Here is a 14,389-nt window from a genome sequence, read left to right as displayed (position 1 = left end):
ACTCGGTGCCGCGCTATGAGCTTGTATATCTGCTATTTTTTAATAGCCAAAGAAATCTTAAAATGACACAGATGCGTTCCAGGTCTCAATGAGTTAAGTGAACAGAAAATACATTTTCAAGTCAGATACCAAAGGCTCCTGTTACTGAACACGCTATAGGAGTTGCTATCTAAATATTGAGCTTTAACTTTTTAACAAAACAGTTATGTTTTAACACAAACACATATAACATGCATCACTATATACTTTATGCAAGCTCACAACATGATTTCGTCACTGTTTTCGGGCATGCCTATCAGTGGTGGAAAAAGTACTCAAATTCTTTACTTAAGAATCAGTTACTTAAGCAGCAATACTGCAATGCAGAAATACTCTGTTACAATTAAAAGTCCAGAATTAAAAAAATTACTTGAGTAAAAGTATTGGCATCAAAATGTACTTAAAGTACCAAAAGTAAAAGTACTACAATTTTTGAAAATAGCAGATCTACAAGCTCACAACGCGTCGCAATGCGACTCGTTGTGAGCTTGTATATCGGCTGTTTTCAAATAGCCTAGGTACAAAATAAGGCTAAAGTGGTTAATGTGTGTTTTATAATATCATAATGTATTTCTGAAAAGCAACCAGTAACTAAAGTTTTCAAATAATTGTATTGGAGTAAAAGTACAATATTTGCCTCTGAGATGTAGTGGAGTAGAAGTAAAAGTACTGGAAATTGGAAATACTCAAGTAAAGTACAAATACCTACACATTTTACTTACTGTAAGTACAGTACTTAAGTAAATGTACTTTGTTACTTTCCATCACTGATGCCTATAATGAAATAATACCGTGGAAACAAGCCATCATTTGTTATCCTTTTAGGATTGCTTGCGAAATTGTACTTACAGTTAATTGTTTTCTTTGCACTATATTTACGTGACCACGTACCCTGCTGTTTGTTGACTATAGGGTTCATGCCTTTTACTCTGATCTTTGACTTTGTCAGTTACTCTGGATAAGAGCGTCTGCTAAATGTCTAAATTGTAATAGGAAACGTCTCGTTCTTAAAATGTTATTCTTGTCTTTTTTTTTTTTGCCAGGTTTGGGAAGCACCGTAAGGACGACCGTCCGGGCGACAAAATGGAACGCAAAGGTTCCAGCAAGTGGAGCGCGGGGGACACCCAGGCCTCCGACGAGGAAACCCAGAGGATGAGGCTGGAACAAGAGAGGTAAAGACCTACTGTTCAAAGGCTTCAAATTAGCACTCCATCAAACTCTAGTACGTTCTGGTTTTGGCTAGTACAGTTAAGTGTTGTCTGTGGTCCTGGCCAGCGAGCGTGGTCAGTTTTTCATCTGCGTCTGTCAGCGTCTGCCAGACACTCCGAAGAAGAGTGAGTGCACACTCTTGTGCACTCTTCACCGTTAAATGAATACTAAGAATGTTTTACTGTGTAATATGCTGTTAAAACTCATTTGGCTACCGAGGAGGAGTTGATGTGGCAGCCTGAAACTCATAAGCCACTCTAGGACAGTATATTATTGGTTAGTTGAAGCCTATAGTGAAAGCTGAGGGAGCGCATCAATCCTGGGGTTGGTTTTAAACTTTTTATTGTTATTGGGTAAACGGCCCGTCAAGCCAAACGCGAAAGAGTTACTGCGAACTTCAACAAGAGACGTTCCTCTCTCTCTCTCTCTCTCTCGCTCTCTCTCTCTCTCTCTCTCTCTCTCTCTCTCTCTCTCTCTCTCTCTCCCCCCCTCTCTCTCTCTCTCTCCATCTCTCCCTCCCGTCTCCCTGCTTCCATCTGTCTCTTTACTCTACAACGAAAGTGAAATGTCAGGCGGGCACGGTGCCAGTCGTTTGGGGTTAGCGCTTTATAAATGCCAAGGCCATTACCGCTATGGCTCCAGCTAATTAATTCCCCAGCTCTGGATGTTCGGGGCAGGAGTCATTAATGGCATTACGCCCCGCAGTCGCTCGTTAGGGGCAAATTTGGATTGTAATTCTCTCGTCCGGGGTTTTTGCGGAGCAGTTAGCCCAATAACATGATAATGGCCTAGTCTTTAACCCTTTAGGACCGGGAACGCATCTGTGTCACTTTTTGATTTGAGCTTAAAAGCATTATTTTACACTTTGGGCTATTTAAAAATCGTGAAAATGTGTGCAAATCTTTGAATATCTATATTTTTAAAGCAAACCTTTTTAACTCAAATCTTTGCTTCTGGGGGGTCCCTGGAAGAAATTTTGGGGGTCCTTGACATGAAAAAGATTGAGCACCACTGATATAGAAACGTATGTTTTTTCAGAATACCGTTGGGATTTAGGAGACATGTAGAATCGGCTTCAGGTCTTAATGGGTTAATTATAATTGGGATAAGGTGAATGAAAATGTCACGGTGCAGTGGATTTGGTTACTTCGTTAGATTCTTTTTCTTAAGTTCACTGTCACTTTTAATGGCAACTGCTTGCTAATAAGACAAACTGATATATTGAACGTTATTCTGTGTCTTCGTTTTTGTTCTTTTTTTTTTCCGCCGTGGCTCTGCAAGAGGCGTCTATGAGCGGGTCTGTGCGTGCGTGCATGGGTCCGTCTGTCCGTCCGCCCACTGTTTACAATGTACATTACATTCACCCGTACACACACACACTGTACACTCTCAGAGTTGTGTTATGGGGGTCCCTTGAAATTTTAAATTTGAGAACCACTGTGCTATACTAAATGGAACAGAGTCTTAATTAGTAACACCTGTGAAGGAAGTAAGGAAGAGGCCCAATTTCTTTCCAATATGGCTGCTGTGCATGGAGCCTATTGGGAGTGAGTTTCAGCCCGATCCGAGCCCCATTGACGTCCATTATAAAAATGGTTGGCTCGCCGTCAACAGTGCCACACCACACAAACCCCAACTCAGGACCATTTTAGCTGCTGGCTGACTGAATACTCGCAACATCTCAACTATTTGTGGACTCAGAGATTATCAAACAGCACAGAAGGAAGTGGGTTCTCTCTCTCTCTCTCTCTCTCTCTCTCGATCTTTTGCACCCGGGAGGAAAACGGTCGTTTCCATCAGTGAGCTGCACAGTACAAGTTCTACTGATTGTATACACTAACACCATGGATGATAAGATAAGGCCAGACATAACAATCCAGAGCCGGGCCATTTCCCACGTCCCGGCAGCCCCCTCGGTGCGTCAACGAAGCACTAGCGGGGGGGTCCATTTCTGTTACAGATCTACGTAGGACGTGCCTTTTCACGTACACGCTCTGCTTTGTGCGGGAAGAGAATCGGGATTCTGAGAGGCGCTGACTGAGGCATAGAAAGTGTGGACTACGTTTATTTTAGCTACGCTCAAAGGCAGGGATGACAACAAAACAAACGCATGAAAACAACCTTTGATTGCAGCTTAAGTACTGCTGCACAGGTTGCCTTCCACGCCCATTACGTAGACTATTATTATTATTATTAGTTATATTACCTGAAAGGGCATTTTTAAAATCACGTTTGTCGTGTCCTTGACGACACGTTTCGTTGGCAAACAGCGCTATAGAGATGAACTCCATTTGACTTGATTCAAAACACAAAGGTAGGTCACAGCTGCTCTCCCTCAGACTCCCAACATATTAACCCATTAAGACCTGAAGCCGATTCTACATGTCTCCTAAATCCCAACAGTTTTCTGAAAAACGTTTGTTTCTATATCAGTGGTGCTCAATCTTTTTCATGTCAAGGACCCCCAAAATTATATGTATTTGGCCGTGGACCCCCATCAAAATATTTTGTTCCAGGGACCCCCAGAAGCAAAGATTTGAGTTAAAAATGTTCGCTTTAAAAATATATATATTCAAAGATTTGCACACATTTTCACGATTTTTCAAAAATAGCAGATCTACAAGCTCATAGCGCGGCACTCGGTGCCGCGCTATGAGCTTGTAGATCTGCTATTTTTGAATAGCCCAAAGTGTAAAATAATGCTTTTTATCTCAAATCTAAAAATGACACAGTTCCAGGTCTTAATGGGTTAAAATGCAAAAAAAAACAATACAGTCTCAATAATTAACTTTGATGAGGGACGGAGATATCTCAAACAAACAGAGAGAGAGTGATAGGGCAAAAACAGGAGGGGAGGTATAGAGAGAGAAAAGGGGGTAGAAGAGGTGGGGAATGGAGAGAGGAGGACAGGACATTACAGCAGAAAGAATTGCGAATGACCTTTCTGTCATGTCAGAGCAGAACAATGGTCCATTATGTGGCCATTGTGTCCGACGCATAATAAGCCATTGCACAGCGGTGAGGCTGACACAATTGATAGCAGGCGGTGAAAGAGAGGAAGCGGAGCTAGAGGTACCTTCCTCCAGAACAGGATAAGATTCCTGCATAAAGGAGAGGAGAAAAAAAACAAGACATCTGGACATGTTCTACAATGTCTTATTGAGGAGAAGTATGCTTAAGTTATATAATTCATCGTACATCGGTCGTTCCGCACTGAAATGGACGATTTACAACCGCTCGCTTGTGAGCTTTTAGATCGGCTGTTTTCGGTATGTGACGCTGGGCCGCGCCACGACATACACTATCGTCTCTGTTAGGTGAAAATCTCATATGTCCCGAGGACTTTCAGGATTCAAATTCAAAAGTAGCAAAAGATACTTTAGATACTTTTGTGTGACGCTGTAGGGCAAGTAGGCCATTCATTTACGAAAAAACACAAAAAGTTGGAATATGGAGAGAAGAGGTTTCTGCCGGAGAGCAACGACATAAATAAGGCTTTAGCGGTTTTCATGTTGATATCACTGGTTTAAAGGGATAATTCACACAAAAAATATTTTTTTTCTCTGGTAGGAGACACAACCAGAACCGCTGCGGTCATCAAATTATTGGCTTAGGGAACGCGACAAATACTAAAACATATCCATGCGTTCAAGTTTCCATGGGGTTACTAATCGATAGAAAAATCATTTTGGGGGTGAGCTATGCCTTTAAAGATGATATTGAAAGACACGCACAGGAGTAACTGTGCGTGTTTCGAGTAATTTGAATTTAATTGTACGTTTGTCTGCCATCGGAGCCATTGATTTGTAAGCTGGAGTCCCCTAACCCCTCTTTGGCCTGGCTCAGCCTTCAAACCTGTGAGGAAATGCATTCATGTGGTCGACAGAGGGGTGGATTAACCCATTAAGACCTGGAACTTTGTCATTTTTAGATTTGAGCTAAAAAAGCACTATTTTACACTTTTGGCTATTAAAAAATAGCAGATATACAAGCTCATAGCGCGGCACCGAGTGCCGCGCTACGAGCTTGTAGATCTGCTATTTTTGAAAAATCGTGAAAATGTGTGCAAATATTTGAATATATATATTTTTTTAAGCAAACATTTTTAACTCAAAGCTTTGCTTCTGGGGGGGTCCCTGGAACAAAATATTTTGATGGGGGTCCACGGCCAAATACATATAATTTTGGGGGTCCTTGACATGAAAAAGATTGAGCACCACTGACATAGAAACATACGTTTTTCAGAAAACTGTTGGGATTTAGGAGACATGTAGAATCGGCTTCAGGTCTTAATGGGTTAACAGCAGCCTCTGGAACCAGACCGATCGATAGGTGGAGGAGGGAGGAGGAGTCTGGGGGACTCCCGGGTCAACCTTGGGGAAAGCAAGCGGACGCAGAGTTGCGCGTTGTTGGCCAGTCAGAACGCTCATTGACAGTCTCGTCACCGTCAATTGCTGTGAGGAAAAAAGCTAATGCTAGCCGGCGATGGCAGGGGCTCAGTGGGTATAGAGCGGCAGCTTGGGGAATCGATTCGAAGGTTTTCGTTTCGATCCCGGGCTCCCCTTGGCTTTGTGATGAGAATGAGCAGGTCGGTGCCTTGCATGGTTTCCTCTGACATCTGTGTGTGTGTGTGTGTGTGTGTGTGTGTGTGTGTGTGTGTGTGTGTGTGTGTGTGTGTGTGTGTGTGTGTGTGTGTGTGTGTGTGTGTGTGTGTGTGTGTGTGTGTGTGTGTGTGTGTGTGTGTGTGTGTGTGTGTGTGTGTGTGTGTCCTTTATTTGGCTGAAACTCACTCCCAATAGACTCCATGCACAGCAGCCATATTGGAAAGAAATCGGGCCTCTTCTTTACTTCCTTCACAGGTGTTACTAATTAAGGCTCTGTGTAGCACAGTGGTTCTCAAACTTAAAATGTCAAGGACCCCCATAACACAACTCTGAGAGTGTACAAATGGAACCAACTGGACTTTTTCATGTCAAGGACCCCCAAAATGATATGTTTTTGGCCGCCGACCCCCATCTAAAAATATTTAGTTCCAGGGACCTCCCAGAAGCAAAGATTTGAGTTACAAATGTCAGCACGATTAAAAAAAAATAGCAGATGTACAAGCTCGTAGCTCGTAGCTCGTAGCTCGTAGCTCGTAGCTCGTAGAGTGCCGCGCTACGAGCTTGTAGATCTGCTATTTTGTAAAATAATGCTTTTTTAGCTCAAATCAAAACAAGGACACAGATGCGTTCCAGGTCTCAATGGGTTAAAAGACCGCGTGACCACGTGACTGGCGGGTCACAGGTTCGACCCGTACAATAAAAGCACCGGGTAAATGACTAAAAATGTCAGATGTAAATGTAAACTGCGGGGGGACTATTAACCATATGAAATGCCCCCCCCCCCCCCCTGCTAGCCCGTTCCTTCAGAGTCATCAGGGAAATGTACCTCTCTCTCTCTCTCCTTTAGAACACTTTTCAACCCTCTGATGGAAAACCACGCTGCTTTCTTTTCACGTATTCCTCTCATTATGTCCAAACATGCAAATTTTCCAGGGGGGCACTTGCCACGATTTCTATTCGCTGAGCGCCAAGCAAACCCAATCCGCCCCAATTACCCCTCTCTAACACACACGCACACGCACACGCACACGCACACACGCACACACACATGCACACACACACACACACGCCACTATTTCTGTCCCGCTCGCTTTTCCAGTGCCGTTAAAAAGGGGCCTGGAGAAATGTGAGTGTATGGTAATTGGCAGTTGTAAAGCTCTGATAATTGGCAGGAGTGTAATTACAGGTTGATGCGTAGTTCCCCCTCTGCTATGGAAAATGCTCTCTCGCTCGTTATTCGCCAGGTAATGGCCTTAGAAAGAGAGTATGTGTGTTATGTACGGTACGTGTGTGTGTGCGTGAGTGTGAGAGGGTTGGTGTGTATGTGCGTATTATTAAAGCGCATGTGTGTGTTGGAGAGAAGGTCTTTTGAGTCGGAGAGAGAGAGAGAGAGAGAGAGAGAGAGAGAGGTGTGTGTGTATGTGTGTGTGTGTGTGTGTGTGTGCATTAGCAACACACTCTGAATACAAAGTGCTTCCCTTGTGTGTGAGGTGTTGTACAGCCCAGGGTCTATTATGCATTGTTTATGGTTTCTTTTGTTGGATGAATAATAGACTCTTCATCGTGTGTGCTCTGTAATGGAAAGTTAAAATGGAGTGATCAACATTCTCTTGCAGAATGTTTGCCACGGAGCGTCTCTCCCGTGTTGTTAATGTGACGCTGGAGATTAAGAAACGCGCGCACGTGCTCGCTTTAAAAAAACGTAAGCCTGGGAGAATATGAAACTAGTTCTCCGAGAATTAACTCTGTCTGCCCGCACAGGTGTGACCGAGATGATGATAATAATAATAACCTGAAAAGTGTGCTTCTCGGAGGTTGCGCATGTCTCCGCCAGGCTGGGTGGCCTAATTGCCAGGGTCTATGTAAGTTGTAGGTTAACGGCCGTCAGGGCACGAGGACACAGGATTGTGTTATTTGAATCTACTGTTGCTGTAATGTATGTATTGGGCTGATCATTTTACACAGAAGTGTTTAAATATGTGATCTGACCGTGACGGCATTAGTTTGAACGTTCACCAGTTCATCCCTGTCTGTGTCCTACTGTATTGACCCATTGAGACCTGGAGAAGCATCTGTGTCATTTTTAGATTTGAGCTAAAAAAGCATGATTTTCAAGTTCAAGTTCAGGTTTATTTGTCATATGTATAGATACAGAGTATAAATACAATGAAAATGATTTTGCTCAGAGCTTTCTCAGTCTTAAATACATAGGACATAGACAACATCTATAGTGCAAAAGACATCTATAGTGCAAAAAGAACACAAGGAAAGAAGTGCAAATGAATGACCATACAGTGCAAAACAGTTCACGGTCAGCTGTTCAGCAGCCTGACTGCCTGGGGGAAGAAACTGTTACTGAGACGGGTGGTGCGAGATTTGATGCTCTGGTAGCGTTTTTTGGAAGGGAGTAGTTTGAACAGGGTATTTGCGGGATGGCTGGTGTCTTTTATGATGTTGTGGGCTTTTTTCATACAACGAGTGGTGTAGATGCTACGGAGACTGGGTAATTCTGTGCTGCCGATGATTTTAGCTGCTGTTTTAACGGTCCTTACCGTACCACCGATACAGCCAGTTAAGACACTTTCAATTATACAACGATAAAAGTTCACTAGTCCTTTTGTACTTAGGCCAAATTTTTTGAGGCGCCTCAGAAAGTACAGTCTCTGCTGCGCCTTCTTGAGGATGAACTCGGTATTGAGTGACCATGTGAATGTGTCTGTGATGTGTATGCCCAGGAATTTAAAGTTATCAACTATGTCGACAGATGACCCTTTGATGGAAATGGGGGTGTGGATACCTTTGGACTTCCTAAAGTCTACAATGATTTCTTTGGTCTTATTGGTGTTAAGTGAGAGGTTGTTGTTATCGCACCATAGAGTTATTTTACACTTTGGGCTATTCAAAAATAGCAGATCTACAAGCTCATAGCGCGGCACCGAGTGCGGCGCTACGAGCTTGTAGATCTGCTATTTTAGAAGAATTGAGAAAATGTGTGCAAAGCGAACATTTGTAACTCAAATATTTGCTTCTGGGGGGTCCCTGGAACAACATATTTTGATGGGGGTCCGCGGCCAAATACATATAATTTTGGGGGTCCTTGACATGAAAAAGTTTGAGCAGCACTGATATAGAAACATACGTTTTTCAGAAAACTGTTGAGATTTAGGAGACATGTAGAATCAGCTTCAGGTCTTAAAGGGTTAAAGCAGATATACCTCCAGGGATGGAAGGCACAAATACTCCATCATTTTCGATCATTGACGTGTTCTCCTCTCTCATTCTCCTCCAGGATCCAAGCCAAGACCAGAGAGCTGCGGGAGCGTCAGGCCAGGGAGCGAGACTACGCCGAGATCCTGGACGTGAGCCGACCCCCCGGTGGCGAGGACGAGCACCCGTACGCCGGCATCGCCTCCCTGGACACCTCGCTGGACGGCGGCGGCGGCGGCAGTCGGCCGCACAGCCCCCGCCCGGACGACTACCACCCCCACCACCACCCACACCACCCGCACCACCACCCGCAGCACCAGCACCAGCTCTCCGACTCGGTGTACACCCAAGTGAGCAAGGCCCGCAACGGACGGCCGCCCTCAGCCGACAGGTAGGGCACCGGTGCTCTTTAATTTAGAAACTTGAAGCATTGTCTTTAATTTAGAAACTTGAAGCTTTGTTTTTAATTTAGAAACTTGAAGCTTTGTCTTTCATTTAAAAACTTGAAGCTTTGTCTTTCATTTAGAAACTTGAAGCTTTGTCTTTAATTTAGAAACCTGAAGCTTTGTCTTTAATTTAGAAACTTGAAGCTTTGTCTTTAATTTAGAAACTTGAAGCGTTGTCTTTAATTTAGAAACTTGAAGCGTTGTCTTTCATTTAGAAACTTGAAGCGTTGTCTTTCATTTAGAAACTTGAAGCGTTGTCTTTCATTTAGAAACTTGAAGCTTTGTTTTTCCTTAAACGACGACCGACGAGTCTCTGCAGAGATCTCTGGAACAAGGAGGAGGTTAAAAGGTTGCTCATTTAGAAATACTATTTCCCCCTGGTGGAGAACAGCCGTCCCTGATGTTGCTTGATTAGAAGTGGGGGGGCGGGATGGGAAAATAATGAATGGGAACAGAGTAGATCAGGGGTCTTGAACGTTTTCAGGCCAAGGACCCCCCTAGCCGAGAGAGAGATGAAGCAGGGACCCCCCTCTATATTGTATAACATTTTGTTTCAGATTCAACCAAAAATAGCCGATCTACAAGCTCACAACGCCTCGCGCTGCGAGGCGTTGTGAGCTTGTAGATCTGCTATTTTTGGCTAAAGTTCTCCTAAGGGAAAAGGGATGCTAGGGTTTAAGTGGTTAAGGTAAAACAAAAAATCATATCACACAAAGATTTGGCGGACCCCCTGTAGCAACTCTGAGGACCCCCTAGGGGTCCCGGACCCCCTGTTGAAGACCCCGGGAGTAGAGAGTAGGAAGAGAACAGCGTGGAACACAATAGAATACAATTAGTAGAGTAGGCTCTCGACAGAATATAAACATTTGTTTGGTCTTTTGGCTTCATTGTGGTTACAAAACAAAGACACACAAACACTACCAAACACAATTAATACACCCAGGCATTTTCAAGTTCATACAAACTGATTACAAAAAGTGCACTTCTTGGCGGATTGTTTTTTATTCTTTCTTCGTTCGGTTAATTTTTGAGGTGAGAAGTTTCTTATTTGTTTCTTATTGGCTTCTCTTCTTTCAGTACTTTTCTTTTTTTAAATAACACTTAATTGCTTTTTTGAGATAACTTTTGTGTGATTGCGTTATTAATATTAATGACTCAGGGCTGAATGCATTGCAGACGGTGAGATACTTTATCTGTCATCTCCTTCAAAGAAACAAAGTCAGTCGGAAGGTTTTGATTAATTTACTATCGTTTAAAAATCTAGACAATGCGTAAATGGGAAAATAAAAAACAACAACAGACGGCATAATATGAATAAATGGGAACATCAGTGAAACAAAAAGGCATCTTAAATGTTAAAAGCAAAAATAAAAGCAGTATTTTATTTGTTTTTATCCTGTCTAGAGTTGTTGCAGTTTAATATCTTACGAAATGCCCAAGGTGTCCTTCTTGTTGTCAGTGATGTTGAAGATCAATAGAACCATAATTATGTCTGTGTTGCTTTTGTAGACGCAGTGTCTGTACAATACTGAACATCACAGTGTACCAACCCCACCCTATTTACTCATTTAACACTAGCGCGCGCACACACACACACACACACACACACACACACACACACACACACACACACACACACACACACACACACACACACACACACACAACCTGATTTGTAGCATGTGTTACTTACCTATTGGTAAAGCTTTGTCATTCATAGTTTTTCATGTATTCTTAAGAAATTTAAAATGGTGACTGATCAATTTATTAGATTAGAAGGTACTGCATAGACCCCTTAACAGACGACGTCACACTGATAAGAACCAGTATGCGTGCAACCAGTATGCGCTAAATGAAACACATTCTATCAGGTCTCGCCAGGACGTGCCACACTAGCCAACACACAAGAGGGGGTTGGGGTGTGCTGAATCTAGCGCACCCCGAAACAACAGGTTGGAAATTGATTGCGTGAAACAATCACCTGCGCATCCAGTCTCAATGTTAGTAAACAATTAATTGGTCTATAGGATGAGGCAGTCTGTGACATCACTTCCAGGGGTGTGGCTTACTATTTGGACGTCTGACTACAAGGGTAACGTTGTGGATCGTTGGTTGGTTCATCGCCAACTTTGACCTACAGTTAGACTATGTAAAGTTTCATAGTGGTGTTTTCTGTGTTGTGATTGAATGATGATGCAGTGTATTGAGTCACTGCGTACGTACATACATACATACATACATACATACATACATACATACATACATACATACATACATACATACATACATACATACATACACAGAACGCATCTGTGTCATTTTTTAGATTTCTTTGGCTATTAAAAAATAGCAGATCTACAAGCTCGTAGCGCGGCACCGAGTGCCGCGCTACGAGCTTGTAGATCTGCTATTTTTGAAAAATCTTGAGCATTTGTGCTTTGCTTCTGGGGGGTCCCTAGAACAAAAATATTTTGAGATGGGTGTCCGTGGCCTCAGGTCTTAATGGGTTAAATATAATGATAATAAATGAATAAAACCATCACATTCCTTTCAACTTGATTTTGCACATGCAAGGAACTTGCTCACACAGATCACACAAGACAATAACACAAACAAAGTACAGTAAGTCGTTTTTTTCTCTCAATATGCATATGGCCTCTCTCAGAGACTTATTGATTGCACTCAAAGGATAAAATAGCATTATTCTACCTCGTCATGCGTGGGCGCGGTGGTGTTGTTTTTTATTATCAATGTAAGAATTGGATTCATTTCACTAAAAGGTCCTAATCGCCATATAGCTCACTATAACCTTTCACCACTTCCCCAACACCAGAGACCTCCCATAGTTGTTATTCCAGTCATAGGCGGAGGGCTGGCCCAGACAGAGCTCACATAACAGCAACCAGCGGTGTTATTGTGGCGTGGGCGCCGTGGCGGCAGCGCTATATAGCTAAGCCGCGAGAGCTAGCTCTCACACACCTGGAGGAACAAAACTAATCAGAGCAACAGGAGGCAGGTGGTAAATGTCAGAGCCTAGCCTGCCCGCCACACACAATCAGCCTCCGTGCGCAGGAGAGAGACCCCAGAGACCTCAGACCGCCCAGGGGACTGAACCTTTGTGGATTTCTCAGCCCCCTATACACATGTATTATCTCACCCTCACACGCTCTCTAGTCACCCGTTATTTTCTCTCTCTCTCTCTCTCTGTCTGTGACTCTCCCCCCCCTCTCTCTCTCTCTCTCTCTCTCTCTGTCTTATCCCTCTCTCTGCATATTCACTATCTCCTCACCTGTGACTCTCTCTCTCTCTCTCTATCTTTCAGTCCCTCATATAATACTGTACATATTTACTGTCTTCTCTCTATTTTCTACCCCCCCCTCTCTCTCTCTCTCTCTCTCTCTCTCTCTCTCTCTCTCTATTGATTTATCAAAAACAGCAGATATACAAGCTCATAGCGCGGCACTCGGTGCCGCGCTATGAACTTGTATATCTGCTATTTTTGAATAGCCAAAGTGTAAAATAATGCTTTTTAGCTCAAATCGAAAAATGACAGATGCTTCTACAGGTCTTAATGGGTTAATATCTTACAAAATCTCTCTCTCTCTCTCTCTCTCTCCTATTGACTTCTTCACTCACTCACTTTGTCTGTATTTCCTGACACACCGTCGTAAGTCCTTCCCAAAAATCTGCCTACAATGTAATGTAAACGTACCGCGCATCATCACCAGTAGCAGCTGCTGCAGTTATAGCACACCGCATTTCCCCAAAAAACCCTCCTTTCGATCGATGTGCGGCAAGGGTAGACTGCTGCGGGGCTGTAGCAGACAGACGGATTTGGGAACCGCTTGCATAGCCCCGCGGGCATAGCAGAAACCATTGGCTTTTGCACAGATAACTCTCTAACTGCCAGAGTATGTACACAATATACCCCCTTCACTGCCGGAGATTTTGGTGTTTTATAATCTTTTCAAGTAGTCACAGAATACTTATCTCCAGTATGATTGATCCCCTGCTGGTTGCTAATCACTTAGTGTTTTCAGGTGTGGTTTCACAACATGTCAACGAGGTCATCGCGACCTCGTTGACGTGTGTTGTTTGATGTTTGAAAATAGCATGTTTCATGTTGTAAAACACAGGAAAAAATTGATTTTTTTCTCCGTTTATTTTTTTAACATTGAAATGAATGGAGCAGCAACTTTTTGGATAGCGTTAACTCCTGGTTCCTTTGTGATAAAGGAAAAAAAAAAACAACAACTTTTTTTTAAACATTTTTTATTCGTTTTTCTCGTCGATGGTAGGCTGAGCCATGTAGAGAAAAACGAGAAATCTCGTCAATGGCAGGCAACGAGATAAGAAGTGCGCCCCGCGGGTCTGAATGAATGGGGCTTGTCCTGGCGGTTGGTTTTTCACACGTTTCCCCAGACTAGACAGACTAGCCTCGCCACCCGTACGCTCCAACCAACACGGCACAGCTCCCCTCCTATTGATTTATAATTCATTGTGCTGCTGCTTGCCGTGCAAGCAGATTTGTCGGTGGGTTTCCCTCTGATGTGGGGGGGGGGAAGCTTTTTGCAAAAGGCGTGTGTGGACGCATGGGAGGACAGTGGACTCAAACACAATAGGCGCAGGCGGTGACTGCGGTTTCCCCCGCGAGTCACAGTTCATGCCAGTATTCTTTACCAACACTCTGACACCTTAAATAATCCTTCATCCATTTTGCTGCATTGGCAATATAATTGTTTCTCCCCCAGCTCTCAGACATTATTTTGATGGTAAATCTCCGAAGGGGGGAATGAGTTTGATGAGAAAGCTTGCTCCCGCTCTCTCTCTCTCTCTCTCTCCCCTTCCTTTCCGCCTACTGAAAGCCCAGCAAAACAACATCGA

General features: G+C 43.4%; 1 protein-coding gene across 5 annotated transcripts in view; it reads left to right on the top strand.

Moving 5' to 3' along the window:
- The window catches only part of LOC311046045 (partitioning defective 3 homolog), a 361,319-nt gene that overhangs the window by 266,512 nt on the left and 80,418 nt on the right, over positions 1–14,389 (top strand). For all 5 annotated transcript variants that reach the window (XM_084058141.1, XM_084058140.1, XM_084058142.1 and 2 more), the window contains 2 exons: positions 1,083–1,211; positions 9,142–9,450. In XM_084058141.1, the coding sequence (XP_083914267.1) occupies positions 1,083–1,211; positions 9,142–9,450 (438 nt within the window). The remainder of the gene's footprint in view (positions 1–1,082; positions 1,212–9,141; positions 9,451–14,389) is intronic.

Source organism: Gymnoscopelus microlampas, assembly GCF_963454915.1.
Source record: "Gymnoscopelus microlampas genome assembly, chromosome: 5".
Taxonomy (NCBI): Eukaryota; Metazoa; Chordata; class Actinopteri; order Myctophiformes; family Myctophidae; genus Gymnoscopelus; species Gymnoscopelus microlampas.
The sequence above is the reverse complement of the archived record's forward strand: the minus strand, read 5'-3'. Positions and strand labels throughout refer to the sequence as shown.